Here is a 20,601-nt window from a genome sequence, read left to right as displayed (position 1 = left end):
CAGGATTGTGTTTAAAATGTTAAAATCCGTCAATTCTCTTACAATTTCACTTGCAGTTCATGAAGCGCCTAGAAGACAGTTACAAAGTGCTCAAACGGCAAAAAGACAATGATTTACATATAGATATGTACCAGAGATTTGTGGAAGACTTACGTTCGTTGTGCTACGGCAATCTGTTACGGGGAGCCAACTATAGCAGAAGGAGTTTATCGTTACAAATACTCAAGTGGACCGAATACTTGGACTTGGAAGGGTTTGAGAGGTAATATCTCTTTTATAGCTTTATTATATCTGTCTTATAGAAAACTAACTGTTTAACCGCGGCTTCGCCCGATAGCAGTTTTTCTTCGTATTAAAATGCCATTGGAATAGTTGAAATAAAATATAGCAGCGCATTTGAAATGCACACAGCGCCATCTAGTGTTTTTATTGCAAAGTTATTTTTATTAGCATTTAGCGCCACCTATAATTAGAATACAGGTTTTTCGCAAATCCCACGGGAACGGTTTTTTCCGGGATGAAAGGAAAATCCAATAGTTTTATACGGGATGAAAGGACTACTTTCACATTTATAATATTACTAGCATATTGACCGCGGCTTCGCCTGCGTTAATTTTTCGGTATCAAAGGTATGTCCTTCTCCATACTTCAAACTACGTGTATGCAATATTTCAAGATTGGTTGAGTAGATAATGCGTGAATAGGTAATAAACAAACAAATTTACTTTCTATTTGACGTCAATAAGTGATGTATATCATCCTAAATTGAATATAGAATTTTGAATTTGAATTTGAGTCGCAATAAGACGTGTTAAGACTTTGTACATGTATGTACTACAAATAGGATTAGATTAGGCTACTGATTACACATTGAGGCTTTGAAACAAAGTAAAACATTCCAGAACATGGCACGAGGAATACCTGGAGAGGTTGCTTGTCCATTTAGAGGACAGCTACGAGAACAACAAGTACTTAGCTCTAGAGATCCTTCAGAGGTGTCCAATCGAAATGCTACAGGTAAAATCAAATCATTTATTCAGAAATTAAGCCTTCACAGGCACTTTTTCACGTCAAATTCTAAATTAAATGATATTTACCAAAGCTACAAACTACTAGCATTTCGGAACGACCACTGCTGAGAAGAAATGCCGAAAGAAACTCATTCAAACAGTGTTGGTCCCTATTATGCCAGAAGGGCTTGGTAATAAAATAAAGGTAATGAATATTTAATTTCTCTTAAACTTCGTCTCGCTATATCCCGGTTACATTCGCGGTTGTGATGATGTGATTCGCGGGTCCGCGTAAAATATGAATCTTTAGCTTTGAAGATATATATATTTTTTAATATTTTTAGGACAAATCACACAGATTGAGCTAGCCCCAAAGTAAGTTCGAAACTTGTGTTATGGGATACTAACTCAACGATACCATATTTTATAACAAATACATATATAAATAAAACATCCAAGACCCGGGGCCAATTAGAAAAAGATCATTTTCAATCATGACCCGACCGGTGTTCGAACCCGGGACCTCGCGGTTCACAGGCAAGCACTTACCACTGCGCCACCGAGGTCGTCAATAATTAAATAATAATACCGAGATTATTAAGTAAATAATTTGGAATAACACGCCTGATATTGTTTGTACCCTATTTGGATTTAAATATCGTTACAAACTATATTTAAGGTCATTGAGTTACTTTGGGGCTATCTCAATCTGTGTGATTTGTCCTAATATATTTATTTTATTTATTTATAACGATTTTTTTTACCACTGTTCATTTTGTCGGTTGAACGTTTGAACCCAAGTACAATCAGATTTAACTCTTTGAAGTTCCGGCGCGAAGCCACTAGTTACTAGTTCGTAACAGTATTATACGTTCTCAGAACAAAGTGTACTCAGTGAGTTTGGACTTGGAGGACATCTTGCGAGAGGCCTCTTCGCTGAAGCCCACAAACTGCACATCGGCTGCATACAAACTGGAATTGTTACGGCGAAGGTTACCCGAGAATATATTCAAATATCAAACAGACAAACATTCGTAAGTTTTTATTTTTAACACACTTCAAAAAAATTAGTAGTTTCCCAATTAGTTACTATACTTTATAATTTACTAGCTGCGCCCCGGGGCTTCGCTCACGTGGGAATTTCGTGATGAAAAGTACCCTATGTGTTATTCCAGGTTATATTCTACTCTTGTGCCAAATTTCATAACAATCCGTTGAGAAGTAACAAGTACAATCCTCACAAACTTTCGCATATATAATATTTGTAGGATTTGACTCAGCAAACAGTACTTATAAACTAAGTAGATCTCATGACTATCCTAGAGTGCATCCAAAACATTTGCAGTTGCACATATGGAATTTCCACGCTACCCTGCGCAATATACTTCTATCTTTTTGAATGTGTTATTGCTAACACTGGTGTCAGATTTTATTCAAGTCGCCTAAAGGCATCTTACATGACTTTTACGACTAACTGACATCTAATGGTAAGTAGTCACATACATAATAATGATTTTAAATTGTTAACCAGTGCGCAGGTTGTCGCACGATGTTTTCTTTCACGGGAAGCATGTGCTGGTTTGTGACAAGTATCATTGCAACAGCGCCCTTAAGGCCTACCATCAACTTTTACAGAACGATTCCAATGCAACTCAGTTCAATTTAGGAACCTAAAATGAATCGCATTCATGCTAAAAATCAAGTCGATGGTACGAATTTGCGATGCAGTTCAGTTTATGTCGTAAAGTGGATCGCGTTAAGAGATGATAGTAACCCCCTGAAGCCTGATAGTGGGGATTGTCCTCTAATTGGCCATTTAATAAAAATTACCAAATCTCTAGTGGAATATAAGTACACACACAATTAGTTTTTAAGATTACCAACACAATGGATTCATATTGTCCGAAAATAAATATTTTTATTTTTTATTTTTATAGTAAGCATTGCCATTATTGAAATTGAATAACTTTTCGTCCTACGAGAAGTTGTTCAGGATCATGGACTGAGAATGTAGACGAAACACTGCCAGGCCAGTGTACAAAAAGTAGTTTTCTTGGCTTCTCTTCCAGTGCATCTGAGCCGGTGAGTCACGCGCTGGGGTGTATACTACTGGAGCGACTGAAGTCACAGTTACAAGTTGCCGAACGCAGTATCGTGCGGGCGGCCAGAGACGGCACCATGTACGGATTGCTGCACTGCTTGGGACAGCTCATGAAGAATGTCGATGTGCAGTGAGTATTCCTTGTTAATTTTCGTGAAGAATTACGTCGGGCCATCAAATTTATAAAATGACTAGCAGTACCTCGGGACTTCGCTCCCGTGGGAATTTCGGGATAAAAGTACCCTATGTGTTATTCCGGGTTATATTTTTATTATTACAAATTTCATAACAATCCGTCCAGTACATTTTGCGTGAAAGAGTAACAAACACACATACATTCTCTCACAAACTCTCACATTTATAATATTAGGGGGATTAAATAATGTATAACAAATCACACAGATTAGGTTTGCCCCAAAGTAAGTTGGAAACTGTGTTATGGGATACTAACCCAGTTACCTTCTTCTTCAGTCGTATTCCTCATGGCTGAGGGTCGTGGTCATTACGTGGAATGACACACACAACAACTTTCTTGGCATTATTAATGGAGTGGTTTGCCATTGCCTTCTGTATTTCACACACAAGTTAATAATAATCAACCAGTGTGCAAGTTCCTTCACGATGTTTTCCTTCACCGGAAGCAAGTGGTGGTCGATGAAAACTACTATAATATGAGTCAGATTTATACAAACTCATGTGGCACGAGTAGGATTCAAACCTGGGACCTTTTGATCCACAGGCGGCCGTCTTAACCATTACACCACCACCGCTTCCTTGGACCAGTTTAAAAAAAGTTTGTAACGTTATTTAAATAGGTACAAACAAAATTCCTTCGGGTTGCATCGTAATGACTTTTTATAACGCCTTTACTAGCTGCATAGACTATTGCCGGGATTTAAAATAAAGCAAGGATAGTGTGTATGAAATATTAAACTATATTAGAAATCCATAAAAATACTAAATCAATAAGATACAAATTCCAACCAAAACACAACCAATCAATAATCTTGACAATGAATAAAAATGACAATCGTATTTTTTTAAATAGACCCAGAATTTTAGTGGCCAGTATTTTAACGTCTTTTTATACACATACACATACAGGCTACACAGACTGGCAGAAAACTGAAAATGTGGTGGATTTTATTGTAATTATACATTAGTTATCATTCGCTTAGGCAGACATCGTATACAGCATTATGTGTCAGTGGAAAAAAAAAATACTTTTCACAAATTGTGTGTTCCCGGTCGTTGACACCGAATTGGGCCTCGCCATACATCCTCGTGTAAATCTATTAATTTGTTATCTCGCTGTGCAAATGTGCTATTAAAATTTTTGAAGATTTATTTGTGCTTTTACAATTTGAGTGTGTCGTTAGTGTTCGTATGTTTGTAATAAGTGTTAAATTTAATTATGAAGTGGTTTCCTACAACGTAATAATGGAAACAATATTTCAGAGCTATATCAAACTGTGAGTCGTGGCGACATCTGATCGACGATATAATAGATACCAGTATGTCGGTGTGCGCGGCCGTCGCTTGTGTCGTCAATAACTCATCGCCCGAGGGACATCTGCCCATGGACAGCGGCCGCGTCGGCGTAGGCGATCACGGGAATAACGGGTAATGAGACGATATTGACAAAAAAATTTTTATAACAGTATAAAAAATAAATAATTAAAAAAGTTTTTGGTTGAAATATTGCTACTTTTTACCGCGGACGGAACCAGGAACAACAGCTAGTGAAAATATAAAAGTACCCTATGTGTTATTCCAGCGTTCAGCGTAGTTTCAGTATAGATTTGCTTGAAAGTGGGAGTACACACATCATCACAAATTTTCTTATTAATAATGTAATATAATGACATGAATTACTAGATGTTGCCCGGGGCTTCGCTCCCGTGACAATTTTGAGATAAAATGTAGCATAAATCAATCTTGGATAATCTACCTTTCTAATGGCGAAATAATTTTTGAAATCGGTTCGGTGGTTTCGGAGATTACGCGCCTCAAACATACAAACTCACAAACGCTTACCTCTTTATAATAATAATATACATATAAAGATAAAAGAGAGTATACCTTAATGGATGGGGATGTCTCAGGACAGAGATGGTTGGCGGAGACGGAAGGCGAGCTATGCCCAGCAGTGGGCGTGACCCACTGCTGGGCAAAGCCCGCGGGCACGAGGGCTGCAGATGATGATGATGAATCAGGCTCATTTGTTTAATATTTATACATTTAAACAAAATACACGTTCGTAAAAACCACCCATAACCTTATATAATAGAATATAGTTCATTCGTAAGTTATTGTTTGTAGCTTTGGTAAATACTATTTAATCTAGACTACGGCGTGAAGAGTTGAAAAATATCTATAAAGGTCTAATTTCTGTATAAATGATTTGATTTAAAAACACGTTACATTACCCTACCCCGAAATTCATTGCAATCTCGTCCCTATTACCGCGGTATGAAGATTCATTTATGTATGTTCCGCAGTGGCATAGTGCTGGAGGACGGGCGACCGGTGACCGCGCAAATGGTCTTGCTGTGCGCTTGGAGATCTGTCAAGGAGGTCAGTATCCTAACTAATATTATAAATTAAGTTTGTTTGTTACCTCTTCACGCTTTATCTACTCAACAAATTATATTGAAAATTTTGTATACACGTATTTCGAAGTATAGAAAAGGATTTAGGGTACTTTCATTCCGGAAAAATAACTATTCCCGTGGGAAAATTACGCGGACGAGCCCGCGGGCAAAAGCTAGTGTTATATATATATTTATATCGAAAACGAAAAAAATGAAGAGATTATAGAAATTCCCGCCCGTCCCGACTTCGGTAAAAGCAATAAATTATACACTTAAACCTTCCTCACGAATCACATTATCTATTGGTGAAAACCGCATGAAAATCCGTGCAGTGGTTTTTGTGTTTATCGCGAACAGACGACAGACGCGGCAGTGGAATTTGTTTTATAAAATGTAAAGATTATTATAGTTTTGACGTGACAACGTCTTAAATTAGGTTGCGGCTGGGAGTCACTTATGAAAAAGTGTAACGCCCGGTAACGTTACGATGAGTCACCGAACGAGAGAGAGGCCCGCCGAATGCCTTGCGTCTCTCTCCCACTCAACTATGATCGGTCTGCCGCGCGCGTAAAAAGACGTTGTCACGTAAAATCTTCGCCCGTAAAACCGACTTTACAGGCAACCATTTTTTTTTATAAGATACAGTTGCACAAAGTGGCCACCAAGAATACAGGGTGGTCAAATAACATGTATACACTTTAGTTTTGTAATTTTATTCCAAGAAATATAAAATATATCGAGTATTCCTTGTTGAATATAGTATTTAGGGCCGGCAGTTAAACATAGAAAACAATGTCGGACAAATCGCAGTTGCGAACCATTTTCATCGCGCGTTTTTCATGACATTTTCATACATTTCCTGCGTTATCTCAGTGACTGTGTCTCGAATATTTTGTTTTATTCCCTGACACGTCCCTTAAGATCATCATCCCCACAAAAAAGTCAGGAGCTGTTAAATCAGGCGATCTTGGGGGCTATTCAATGTCATCGTTTCTCGAAATTAATCGACCGGGAAACATTCTTTTTAATGTTTCGTAAAACGTTTTAATAATTAAAACACGCTGTTCCGTCGTAAAACGCTCCATAATAAATTTGCCGTATCTACACGAAGAATATATAATTTTCATCCAACAACTGTCATATTTACCGCCAAAACAATATGGCGGCAAAAAAGTCTTATACCTCCAAGTTGGCCACCCTGTACATATACTAGCTTTTGCCCACAACTTCGCATGTGAGTAAAAATTCGTTTACCGTGGGATTTTTTTACACTACCCAGGGAACCTACATGCCAAATTTCAGCTTCCTATGTTAGTAGATAGTTTCGGCTGTACGTTGTCTGTCAGTCAGTCAGTCAATAACGGAAGAGATAGATATTTGATTTGATTGTAATAACGTAATAGGGAGTATTACTGCACATTTATCCCGCCAGAGTACAGCACTGCATGTTAGGTACACAAAAGCTTTGCCGCCTTTTGCTATGTCGATTAAAACGTTTATTTTAGAGTACTTTATTAATCCTTTCATTGTGTAAGCATTCGTTTGTGAAAATGTACAACAATGTAGCATATTCAGGTGCCGATATATTGGGAAAAATCGTTTTCCATAAGATAAAAAAACTTGGAAAATTATGGGACACGTCTCACGCAGTAAAATTTTCGAGCCAGTAATCGGTCGAAAAGAAGCTCAGAACACTTCACATGTGAAGACTTATGACTTAAAATATGGACTTTATACAGGTAAGATCTTCAGTGAAAATGAAGTTTATGACCACAGTTGACCAAATAATGCAGAACATAACCTAAAATAGTGTTATTATTTTCGGGATAATCCACTAAATCCTTCCTTTTTCCTTTAAACTCGCACCACGATTGCGTAGAAGGCGCTTTTCGCCTCCATTGGCAATGTTTGTGTGCCTTAGTTGTACCAGTGGCGCCATCTCCCGCAGGTGTCCCTGCTGCTGGGAAGGACGTCCGCGCTGCAGCGCGCCGCAACGCTGCGCCGCGCAGGCGCAGTGTTGCGGCGGCTGCTGCGCGACACCAAGCATCGCGGCGCCTTCGAGCAGGCCTATGTGGGCTTCACTCTACTGCTCGAGAGGTTGCTTCTTTGTTTCTTGTTTCTTTACTAGTTTTAGTAATCGAAAATAGCCTATGTCACGTCTAGCTCTGTGACAAATTTCATCAAAATCTTTTCTCTTTAAATTATTAGTATGGATATGGATTTGAAACGACATATTATCTTACACACATTATCGCATTTATTTATCCAAGATTGCTATAGGCTATATTTTATATCTAAATTCCCACGGAAGCGAAGCCCCGGGCAATATCAAGTATATAATATTAGCACAATCGATTCGAATGCGTCCACGCAGAGCCAAATAATATTATAAATGCGAAAGTAAGTTTCTAACCTGTCACAGTTCATCTGCTTAATCGATATGCGTCAATTTTCCATACACATGGTTTGAACTACACAGAAGGACATAGGGTAATTTTCATGTCGAAAAAGGATTCCTGTGGGAAATTCACGCGGGCGAAGCCGTGGACAAAAGCTAGTTTAGGTTAAAAGTAAAGTACTCAATCTGCCGCTTATATGAGATATAAGTTATATCATTAGAGTACATTGGCTCATTGTCTATAGTTTTCTGTCTCTTTGATTGATCATTTGATATTATCTAGGTTGTGGCGCAGCAGAGAGCCGTCATTACACAATTTGCCGCGGCAGTGGCTGCAGCAGCTGATGGACAGCATCGCGATGGGTGACCGCAAGGACGCTACGAGGAGAAGCGCCGGCTTGCCCTTCATGATTCAGGTTCGTAAGCTACCAATTGTTTTATTTACCAAATAATTATTTTAGTTATAAATTCCTCCTCTTAGTTTTTAACCCCCGATGCAAAAAGAGGGGTGTTATATGTTTGACCGCTAAGTGTGTCTGTCTGTTTTTTATGCTGTATTTTATGTTCTTAAATATGTTTGATTGTAGCGAAATGAATATTGAAAGTCGGGGGTTTTTTAATTTGTCTTAACAAATAAACTTGTTAATATATAGTATATAATATATAGGTCAGAAAATTTTTAAATCTATGTATGCTGTAGGTAAAATATATATATATATATATTTTAAGATCATTGTGTTAAGTCATAGATTGTAACAATGTAGCTGTTCCATACAAAATCAAATATCTCTTAACTTTAGGAAAATGTATGGATCACCTGAATTTTTTTCGCGATATCTGTGCTATTCCCATACGAAAAGTTATTCAGTATCACTTACTGAGCATGTATATAAAGTCTCCAGTCATTCACCACGTATTTATAAAAAAAAATATTGTTAACCATCCCAAAGGCGCTGGTGACAACAGAAGTGCAAGTGGAAGGCAACCCTAAATGCTTCCACCATTGCATGGCGACCCTGCTCCGCCTGGCCGCCCGCGAGCGCCGCGACGCGGACACCAGGGTGCACTGCCTCAACATACTGCGGGCGCTGTTCAGGAACTCCGCTCTCGACGAAAGTGTGGCCGGTTACGTGGGACAAGGGTTTGTTGTGGCCTTGAACGGATTCGAAGGTGACACTTGGGCGGTGAGTGGAGAAAGACTACTTTCTTTTTATAAGCTTATAGCGGGAGCCAGGTTATCATGCTCGACCGACACAAAGGTAAGATCTTCCAGCCAGGCTAGGTGTTGCGCCCGGGGAACCGCACGCGGCAGACGGCGTCATGTCGGAGGTTGTATTTATGCTTCCAATCGAAAACGCACTGTCTGCGCGGTCTAGACTTGTTAGCTTCTGGTAGTTGTCGATCGTCGTGCCATCTGTTGTGTGTAGCGTTTCATTAGTGTGCGACATTTTTGTTTTAATAAGGAATCATTTTCTTTAAATTAAACATTTATAAAAATAACATTGTACCAGTACTTATTTATAAAATAGGATAAATTAAATTGATTACTGTGTATGGTCCCAATTTAATAAACACTAATGACATACCGCGGCGGAATTCAAATCGCTCATGAAATTCACCCATTATTATTTTTTTTAATAATATATTTCAATACCGAGTGCCTGTGTACTTGTGTGTCTGTCTGTGTCATAGTAACTTCCAAACGGATGGCCCATTTCTTTTATTATTTACGATGAGCCGTTTATTTTATTCCAAAGCTGACGTAATCCAGCTAGGGCATTTGACTTCATAAAGATCATTCCATATTTTCATTCTACTGACCATTAGTCACGTGTCCCTTAGCCATGCGGAATACGACTTAAGGAGGGATCCCTTCTAGTCTAGTGTTATTTATATTATATTTGGTGCTTATTATAAAATATAGGCTTTTCGCAAATCCCACGGGAACAATAGTTTTTTCCGGGTTGAAAGCTCTATGTCCTCCATACTTTTAATTATGTATAAGAAGATTGGTTGAGTAGATAACGCGTGAAGAGCTAACAAACAAATTTACTTACGCGTTTATAATATTAGTTGGGATTTAAATCGACGACATTAACAACACCCACGAAGAATACGACTAAAGAGAAGGGATCCTTAAGTCGCATTCCTCGTGGCGTCATCTACTCAACCAATCTTATATATAATTAAAAGTATGGAGAAGAACATAGACCTTTCAACCTAATGTGATTTATAACGGACCTTTAATTTTTGACCTGTTAAATTGTATTTTTTCTTTTATATTTGTATACGCCGCTGCGGCAGAATACAGAGCACTTTTAAATGTTCCTTTTTTATCATGTATACCAAATGAATATTTTTGATTTGATTTGAATATTGATGTTCATTAGGAGCGCAACGCCAGCACGCTAGCGTTCAGCGCGCTGGTGTCGCGCGCGTTCGGAGCCCCGCGACCCGGACACGGGGCTCCGCGCCAACACATGACCGGCAGGATATTCTTCCTCAGGTACCCGCAGCTCTACGACGTCTTGATGGTGAGTGCTCCGATTTGCTCAAATATTAATAAACACATATATTAGGACAAATCACACAGATTGAGCTAGCCCCAAAATAAGTTCGAGACTTTTGTTATGTGATACTAACTCAACGATACTATATTTTATAACGAATACATATATAGGTAAACATCCAAGATGTCCCGACCGACCTCGGTTCAGAGGCAAGCACGTTACCATTGCCCCACCAAGGTCGACGAATATAACGTTATAAATAATTTTAATCCTAATTGTTTCAATTGTTTTGATATAAGGGGATGATAAGGGGTCGTATATTAATCACGTCATATTACGGGTAAAATCATAATCCTACTAATATTATAAATGCGAAGTTTTTGAGGATGTGTGTATGTATATCTCTTTGTTTCTCTTTCCCATAAAATCTACTAGACCGATTGTTATGAAATTTGATACCTACACGGGTAGAATAGGGTATTTTTATCCCGGAATTCCCACGGGAGGGAAGCCTCGGGCACGTACTGCGCAGCTACACGAGAAGAAACTAGACAGACTGTCTCTTGCCGTCTCGCTATCTGTTGTCTCTCGCCGTGTGCTCGATTTTACAACGCTCAATCTACTGTTTCGTATGATTCTATCTTATTTACCTACACGGAACGCCCGACATTTTGGGCAAATATTGGACGTAAACAAGTACATATCCTCCTCAGGATATACTGCCAGCATCGGCGACCCCGCAGCTGCGGCCGGCAGTGTTCCCCGCGCTGGTGCTGCTGTCGCGGCTGTGGCCGAGTGCGCTGGAGGGCTCGGCCTCGTCGCTGCGCGTGTGCGCGTTGCGTCCGCGCGCCGCGCTCGCGCGCTCCGCCGCGTCCTGGCTCACCCGCCGCCTCGCCGCCGACGCTGTGCTGCCGCTCGTGTCGCCGGCACTGTGAGTTTTCTCTTTCTATTCTGTCTTTTAGTTAGTACTAGCTTATGCCCACGGCTTCGCCCGCGTTAATTTTCCGGGATAAAAGGTACTCCATACTTCAAACTACATGTATGCAAAATTTCATGAAGATTGGTTGAGTAGATAGAGCGTGAAGAGGTAACAAACAAACTTATTTTCGCATTTATAATATTAGTTACGATAGTGTGACCTTTAATCCCGGAAAAATAACTGTTCCCATGGGAAAATTACGCGGGCGAAGCCGCGGGCCAAAGCTAGTAGTGTGATAAACTGCAAGTATCAACAAGCACAGAACCGAAAGCGTTTATTGGTTCAAGGGGTCCTGTATGCGTAGTGCCTATTGTAAAGCAACATCAACCAAACTGCAATCTGATTGGTTCGCTGAGTATCATAAGATTTGTCTTGCTTCAAATAGTCTTAATTTTTTAAATCACATATTGTCCGACTCACAGGATCGCCATACATTACTGTAGGCGTAATAGTGAAAAAGTACTGAAACGATTTTGGCACAGAGATGGAAAATGTTCATGAGTAACATAGGTTACGTTTTAACTAAGGTCTACTGATATTATTGTATCTTATTGGTCCTTACTTAGACCTAATTTAAGTATTTTTGACGTCAATAAGTAATGTATATAATCTTAAATTGAATAAAGAATTTTGAATTTGAATTTTATGGTTTTACCCGAGAGAAGCCAGGACGATTACTTGGATATATTGCAGGTACTACACTTACATCGAATCCCTCCTGTCATCGATCCAACAGCCCACTACCCACAACCACACACACGGGGTACTCCTGCAGCTGACCCGACTGCTGGGGGCGAAGCCCGACGATATCCCGATACAAAACGGACAGGCTCTGTCTGAGAAACTGTTCGCAGCGACGTGGGTCCTGAAGCAGGCGTGTGGGGAAATACCTGACTACGTGATAGCAGACGAGTTTGTGAAGGTGCTCAATATGGTTATTTGGCGGTAAGTATGGCATGGCATTGATTTTTAATCTGTCTCACTTTGTGTGTCCGTCAAATTTACAAAATAGATATTTTTTAATTTGAAAAAAACATACTATAATCCGGAACATGCCTTGTCAATGTTTCGTTGTGCATTACAAGTATGTATCCGCAACAAGCTCCGTTATTTTAAAATAGATTTTTTTTCTTTACTATACTAGTATACTATCCCAGCAGTGGGACACGTAAACAAAATACTAGCATTGTTATTATTAACCAATAAACGCCAGCATGTTTTCTAATGCTAATTAATACAATAACTAAACTCATTTATGACATACATTTATTTTAGTGCTAAATTTACTGTAATTTATTCCTGTGTGTGTTTATTAAATTTTGCTACCCTCCGATTCTGATCTTCAAAACCCATTACTAACCGATTATATTGTTTATCGTGGAAATAATAATATCAAAAAATGGTGCAAGAAAAATTTACAGACTATTATTTGTCTATGTAAGTGTAAGTATAATTTGAATAATATCGTGCCGCTTATTGCAGGATGCCATTGTTAATAACAGAAGATCTAATCACCTTCACTATGACAACGCTCGAATCATTACTATTTAACGAGAAATCTTCCCAAATAACTTTCGGAAGGGAGATATGTCTTTCCAACGCTATGTACTTACTTCTTATCCTATATACTAAAGACAGACAACAAGACATACCGTCTATTATATGCAATAATGTGATTTATAGATATTACGATGTGACTTTATCAGTTCTGAACTATTTATTGATTTTACACAACAGTTTGGAAATTGAATGCAATTTCCAAATACATATAAAAGAATTAAGGGATAAAAATGTTTTAGAAAATTTGAAAAAATGCCCGAAATACATAACGACTTTGTGTAAAATATTCGAGGAAAGCAAATACTTAGAATGTATACAGAAATCGCTGAAAGTGTTAACTTTAGAGGGGAACACACAGAAATATGTTGTGCAAATAAAAACTGGGATTAACAATTTGACAGACGAAATTATAACACAGAAGCTATTCGAGTTAATTGAAAATGAACACGAGAATTTGACCCATATTTACTTGGAGTGCCTGTCGACGTTTATTACTGAGAAATTGAAGGAAAAAGCAATTAGTATGGAGTCTATGTTGGATGTCGTAAGGGTGATTTTCGCTCACAGCACCCCGAACAATGCGGAATATGTAAGGGAGGTGGTCGTAAAGTTTTTGGAAGAAAACTTTGTTCAATTAATCGAAATCAAAGATGGCTGGAGTTGGAGTGACCAAGATAAATGTAAGTATAATATTTATTTGTTTAAAATTACAGCAAAAAATGCGTATAGGGATGAATTTCACGAGCGTTTTGAATTCCGCCGCGGGATGTCAAATTGTACCATACACAGTAATCAATTTAATTATCCCATTTTATAATATAAGTAAAGTATATATATAAGTAAAGTACTGGTAATGTACTACCACTTTTATAAGTTACATCGATGTACCTGCGCAGAAATAATCTTTTTGCATGTCGCGAAAATATCTGCGCCAATCATAGCGCGCCATTCGGACGCGCGAACAAAAACGTTCGCTATTGGCTAATGCGTACGCGCCATGTCTGGAGTTGCCCTCAAGTGTAATATTGTACAATTATTATGAGCGAGATAGCACGACTCCTGTTGTTTTTGGATTTAAAATCTTATGTAGTAGCAATAAGTTCGTTATTTCACTAATGTTCTCATTCGGCCAGAGTCGGCGGTCGGTTGTACTGTTCTGCGCCGTCGAACAATGCCGAGGTTTACAATGTTAATTTTATAAAACTTTAATTCAAAAACAAAATAGATTCTTTATTCAAAAAAATTCTGACACTAATGAAACTCTATACGCCGCGTTCAAACGCTTGTGAAATTCGCCCATAATAAAATAAAAGAATAATTATAAAAAAAAATGACAGCATAATAAAGTAAATGCTAAAAGCATTATCTTAACCTTACCTTTCTCGTTTATATACAATACAGTCGAATACTCAGCAACATTGTGGTGCGGCGTCGTGGCGCTGCTGGAGGACGCGGAGGCGGCGCTGCGGAGCCGCGCTTGTGCGCTGCTGCGCCGGCGCCGGCTGCTGCCGCCCGCCGGCCGGGACTTGCGGGGGACTATACAGGTCGTTGTCACATTTTAACTTGCAATGTACTATAGACCTTCAAAAGTCTGGGTAAACTATGTCGTACTAAGCACGAACTAATCAATTTTCTGTACCTATTATGAAACCTAATTGCAATATACATTAACGTCGCTTAAACCGGTTAGTCGTTACGAGCGAAATCGTTATATTCGTATATGAGTGTTTCAATGTTTTTTCCGATGGAATGTTGCAACTTATTAGTATAGACGTTTAGTTTGGATGACAATGCAGTATATCATTTTGAAATGCATAATGCCGATTCTGCGCCCAGGATCCGCTCGTGGGAAATCCTCAAGATTATAGTTTCTTATGCAGCATTACTTGTGAAACGCCAACTTTTTTTGTTTAAGCGAAACTGAAGTTACGTTGTCTATAGTTTTCTCTATCTACACATTTTATAGATTGAAAATGTGATATACTAGCTATTACCCGCGGCTTCGCCCGCGTATTTTTTCCACGGAAACAGTTTTTTTACCGGGATGAAAGGTATATGTCCTTCTCCATACTTCAAACTACATGTATGCAAAATTTCAAGAAGATTGGTTGAGCAGATAGAGCGTGAAGAGGTAACAAAGTTACTTTCGCATTTATAATATTAGTTCGATTATTTATTTATAGGGTGACAAGGACGAGGGTGCGTTGTTGGTTGTATTCGCGTTGTTGGACTTCCAGTCTGAGGTGTGCATGACGGACGAGATCAGTGACGAGGTGAGAATATTCAACCCGGAGCAGACAGCTCTGGCGCTGAAATACGAATGCAACTCAGTTCAATTTAGGGACCTAAAATGAATCGCATGCATACTAAAAATTAACTCGATGGTACAAAGACATTGAATGACTGACATATCAACGCACAGCTCGAACCACTGGGTCTAGAAACTTCAAATTTAGCACATAGCTTATGTGGTCTAGGGGATTTTTCAAAATTCATCCTCTAAGGGAAGTAAAAAGGGGTTTCAATCAGGAAAATTAACAGCTGCTTATATGAACATCAAAATAGACATCTTAACGGCCCAAGGGCAGATATGCTTTCACTTATTATTTTCCTAAACAATTCGGGGCAAAACCCATTTACTAGTTGGGTTTACGCCCGGTTGTAAAATCATAGCCAAATATAGAAAAGAACACAGGCAATAAAGTAGGAAAGTTAATCCTGGGCTCCGTCAGCAACTGGGAATACGCTCAGATGAGATTAGATCTTGAATAATAACGAGAACCTTTGTTTTAATAACCTAAATGTTTTAATACCTTGTGTAAATACTTTTCAGTGCAGAGTATTCGACCAAAATGAGAGGCACAACGTGATTTTAGAAGAGACGATATGGAGCTACCACAGCGCCCAAAGATTGAGGCAAATATACAGCGAGAATACATTGATTAATGTACTAAACATATGTGACAACCCGACATATAGACAGACCATAGACAAATTGTGCAATACCAACGTGACAATGTTTAAAAAAATAGCCAACGGCGGCGAAATAAAAAAAACAGCTGCTTTAAATCCTAAGATTGAATTATTTATTGAGCAATTGAAGAAATAATAAACTGTGTAATATACATAACTATATTTATTTACAATACATTAGGGTTCATAAAACAACGTGAACTAAACAACTTGGTGTACAATTTACCCAAATACATTAGAAGACATTATTTCAGACTGCACTGTAGTATTTTGTCTACCTGTATTATAGATAACTCAGCACATTATACAGTCATCAACATAAGCTACCCGTGCTCATTGCAAATTCGCCACTATCACCGCGGCATTAAGGTCCATGCAGGGTAACTAACACGTACATTAATAAGTATTCGGTTCTTATACCAATGTGACAAATTTGAATTTAAATTTAATGCATTTGTATACATATATACGCATGTGACTTTACATGGTTTAATGACAAATTAAGTAATTCCGCAAGTGTATCCTGAAAAACATTCGGACAAGAAAGAAAAAATGACGGATATTTAAGGATATATCTAAGAAACCTTTGTTTGGTCGATCGATAGGTATAGTATCACGTCTTCATCCTTTACGGGGTAGACAGAGCCAGGAGATTGGTGGATAGAATATTATACATACTTCTATAAGTCACATGTGTTACACTCACAAATCAAACATATGATATCATACCATCTTATCCCTTCGTATCCTAAACACTTCACTAGCCACCTGACTATTCTTGAAGTTAATCTTCTTATCCTTCTTCTCTTTGCTATTCTTCTCCAAATCTTCTTTCATCTCTTTCACACTCTCCTCAACTTTATCAGATTTCTGCGTCAGTCTTTCTAATTTACTTCTAAAGCCTTCTTCTTTGTCGCTGTCGTCATCTTCATTGAACAAGTCTTTGACCGCTACGAGTCTATGTGAATTTCCAACTCGCAGCAACCGTTTCAAACCTCTAGAACTCTTCTTTTCAATCAAAGACAATAATCCCCAATCGTCAGACTTTTTATCATCTGATCCAGCTTCTAATTGCCAAGCAGCGTTCCTAATTTCAGCCTTCAACCTTTCACATTCTTCATAGCTAACGTTTCTGCTTACATTCAACATGTTTTCTAACGGATTCACTATATACAACGGTTGAGAATTAGGTTTCCGTATAGCTTTGCCTTCAATGACCGAAATGGCTTTCTCTGAGAAGTCGAATTGGGAGTAGAATTCGAAAAATTGTAAAAGTAATGTTTCGAGGTTAGCTTCGTTCTGTCCGTAGCATTCTGTTGGCAACTTGTTCATGTCTCGGAGGAATGTGCAGTTTACGTTCTCCTCAGCTATTCTTATGTCTTCTTTACCTGGGAATTTAATATAATTTGGTTGTATTTAGATATACTATAAAGAAGTTGCAAGTGTAGTTAATGAAAGTATTTTTTAGCTCTGGTTTAAATAAGATTGATCTCAAATTGATACTTGAGGTACGCCCATTTTAACACGTGTTTCAAGTGTGGGTTAGATTAGATTACATATTGTTTGTTTGGATTGGTGTGCTCCAAGGGTGAGTTCTAGGGCCGCTCTTGATTCTACATGTTAAGACAAAGTTGATATATGTTAAAATTTTTAATACAAAATAATGTAATGCTTCTAGATGTAGATCGTTCTCGTAGTTGGCGCATCTATATCACTATATCATAGAAAAGTCGAAAGTCCCACAGTAGATTCACTTTATAAAGCCACTTCACTGATAATCACGAAAAAGGAGTATACCAACCGGCTCTGTTGATCAGATTTTTGACGGACGGCAGCACGCCCCGCTGCTGCAGGAAGAACAGCACCATGAGCGTGAGCGGGAAGTTGGTGACCCAGCGGCCGGCGTGCGCGGACGTGAGCGCGTGCGCGGCCGCCCAGCGCCGCACGCACTGCGTCAGCGGCCGCGCGCGCGCGTCCAGCGTCCCCAGCGCCCACAGCAGCTCCGACATGTACACGCCCGATCTGTGCATACATCATACTCCTGTCCTACTAGTATTATCAATGCGAAACTTTCACGCAAAATCTACTGGACGTATTGTTATGTTTGGTACACAGGTAGAATATAACCTTGAATAACGCATGAAGTTTCGACGTACGTCAACGCACAACAATCTGTGTCACCTATACAAAACAACTGCAGCAATGGGGCGTGACGCTAAGATTAGGCCCACCTCTGCTCACTAATACCGCACTCACATTTTTATCTATTTCATATTATAAAGAATACTAAAAAAAATCCACGCTCCCGGCTCACTAGCGCCATCATCACATTGTTAAAAATAAAAAATACAGTTCCCTAGTAGAATAGGACCACTCCGTCCACACCATATCCTATCTAATATATAATAATATCCCATAACTTAGACATTTGATAGGCAACAATCGTCTTTCCGAGGGTTGACATCACGTAATCTTTTGAAGTTATTTTTTACGCTGAGAGGCTTCACGTTCGCAGCCCCGAATGCATCCGAGAAATGAAAGAAAGAAAAGGCCATCACAACACTCACAAGTTGCCATAGCACAGATCGCAGTCCAAGCCAGCGAGTTCGTGCGCGTACTTGACGATGGGCACGCGCGCGTGCAGGATGCGCGTGACGCGACTGACGCCCGCCACGCGCAGCTCCAGCAGCTCGGCCACCAGCTCCAGGTGCCGCTGCCACGGCCGCACCCCACTCGAGCACTTCTTCTCTTGGTACACTAGACGCTTTTTCGGGTCACTCTGTGAAATGTTTAAATGATTTTTTCTGTGATTCCCTCCATAGGTCAGTCAGAATCGACCTCGAAAAACATACCACAACCAAATTGCAGATGTTTGTAAGAGCCTCCATAATAGAATAGTGTGCATGAAGAGAGTGATGAGTATAGAGGAAGTGAGAGAAATTTGTCAGGATTGTGGCATGTGGAAATCCCTAGTCTCTGCCTACTCCTTCGGGAAACTAATGATTAAAAACAAAAGTTTAAGCCCAATCTTCATTTAATTTACTGCATTAACCTTAAGTGTCCTATAAGTCCTTTTTTACCTTTTTAGGTTTGGAATAAAAGTTACCCAATACCAGTTACATTAATTCAAGTCAGTTTAGACACCCTTATTTTCATTTCCAAATATCTCTTTGTTATAATAGATCTTTTGGTATAATAATATCCTCTCTTCTATGACTATATTCCTGCTATAGTCACTGTACCACCACACTTCAAATAGCCTAAAAAGAAACAGATTTAATCACTCACCAATTGATGAGTCAACTCATTGGTGAGCACGAGATCAAGGTCACAGCCCATCCTTCCAAAACCATTTACTGACGAACCAAACGGCCTCACCTCTATGTTGGTGTATAGACTCTCAAATACTACCTCCAGCTGAAACAAGACCAGTTATCAATTAGCTATGGCAATTTATCAATTAGTTGAAAGTTACTTGTTACTTTAAACAAATCTTAAAAATAAGTTAAAAGTTAAACATGGTGCATTGTAGGAAAATCTTTTAGACAAGTATTGGGCAGAGTGTGTATAATTTAATATAACAACCACTCTATTATTAAAGTTTATATTGAAGAAAATATAAATTACCTGTCTAGCCACCATATATCTTAACCTCACTCCAATATCATTCAATGTGGTTCTGTCATAGAGCAGCTGCATCTGATCAGAAATATTAGAACAGGCCTGGAGTTCAGCATTCAGTTTTTCTTCGTCTGTTATAGCATTTCCATCTTTTATGACTAGAGATACATCTGTAGGTATTGTGAGTTTTGCCTTTTTGCCAGAGTTTGCTCTGAACCACAAGAATGGAGATTTCAGAGCCATGACATCATGTTCCTTTTGGTGGGCGCTGCAATTACGCAGCACATCTTTCATGCTCTGTTCAGTGCTAAACTCTACGAGCATAAAATGCTGGAAAGGAATGAGATGAAATAAAATTCTTGTAAGTTTGTAAAGTACCTATAGTTAACAACTAAGTAAGATAGTTATACACGTATAATGTAGTGCCAAATATAAAGTAAAAAAAACTAAAACTTACCTCGCCTCCTGAATTTTTGTAGTGGTGAATGCCATTGATGGAGGCATATTTCGAACAATAACCATATAATTCATTAAATGACGATTCCGAGTTGACCTGAATGACGAGACTTCTTCGCGCCTCATCTCTCCTCTGAGCCGCAACCTCGTCGAAGGATACAAATTTGTTATGGCTATCTGAAATTCAAAAGTTACAGTCATAACCTCGAAGCCACCTTCACATAATATTTACACAAAGTAAACAGTATCAGTTGACCTGAAAATTTACGCTCTGATAAACATTTGCAGTGTGATAAAGAGGGATATAAAAATTTTCTAAAACTGTTTACTTTTCCTGTATGTAACAATTTTTGAAATAACACAGACATTTTCACATAGGTATAAAACCGAACTGACAGA

The 20,601-nt window shown here is 38.8% G+C and overlaps 2 protein-coding genes across 2 annotated transcripts in view; one reads left to right on the top strand and one right to left on the bottom strand.

The window, feature by feature from the left end:
• THADA overlaps positions 1-16,282 on the top strand; it is a 24,877-nt gene extending 8,595 nt beyond the window's left edge. Inside the window, exons 11-26 of the mRNA XM_053752529.2 lie at positions 57-262; positions 903-1,017; positions 1,890-2,044; positions 3,080-3,241; positions 4,570-4,734; positions 5,613-5,688; positions 7,654-7,802; positions 8,387-8,519; positions 9,054-9,287; positions 10,494-10,637; positions 11,327-11,544; positions 12,286-12,537; positions 13,075-13,832; positions 14,554-14,696; positions 15,336-15,425; positions 15,986-16,282. Coding sequence (XP_053608504.1) covers positions 57-262; positions 903-1,017; positions 1,890-2,044; positions 3,080-3,241; positions 4,570-4,734; positions 5,613-5,688; positions 7,654-7,802; positions 8,387-8,519; positions 9,054-9,287; positions 10,494-10,637; positions 11,327-11,544; positions 12,286-12,537; positions 13,075-13,832; positions 14,554-14,696; positions 15,336-15,425; positions 15,986-16,261 — 3,276 coding nt within the window. The 3' untranslated portion in view covers positions 16,262-16,282. The remainder of the gene's footprint in view (positions 1-56; positions 263-902; positions 1,018-1,889; positions 2,045-3,079; positions 3,242-4,569; positions 4,735-5,612; positions 5,689-7,653; positions 7,803-8,386; positions 8,520-9,053; positions 9,288-10,493; positions 10,638-11,326; positions 11,545-12,285; positions 12,538-13,074; positions 13,833-14,553; positions 14,697-15,335; positions 15,426-15,985) is intronic.
• Positions 16,271-20,601, bottom strand: MTPAP (mitochondrial poly(A) polymerase). The gene is made up of 7 exons (XM_053752530.1): positions 20,459-20,601; positions 20,204-20,379; positions 19,753-20,076; positions 19,414-19,542; positions 18,693-18,904; positions 17,927-18,147; positions 16,271-17,513 (listed from the first exon to the last, which is right to left on the bottom strand). The coding sequence occupies exons 1-7, from the start codon at positions 20,568-20,570 to the stop codon at positions 16,849-16,851; spliced, it is 1,839 nt and encodes a 612-aa protein (XP_053608505.1). The 5' UTR covers positions 20,571-20,601; the 3' UTR covers positions 16,271-16,848.

This window comes from Plodia interpunctella, chromosome 12, assembly GCF_027563975.2.
Source record: "Plodia interpunctella isolate USDA-ARS_2022_Savannah chromosome 12, ilPloInte3.2, whole genome shotgun sequence".
In the NCBI taxonomy this organism is placed as follows: Eukaryota; Metazoa; Arthropoda; class Insecta; order Lepidoptera; family Pyralidae; genus Plodia; species Plodia interpunctella.
Note: the sequence above shows the minus strand (reverse complement) of the source record. Positions and strands in the feature narration are given on the sequence as shown.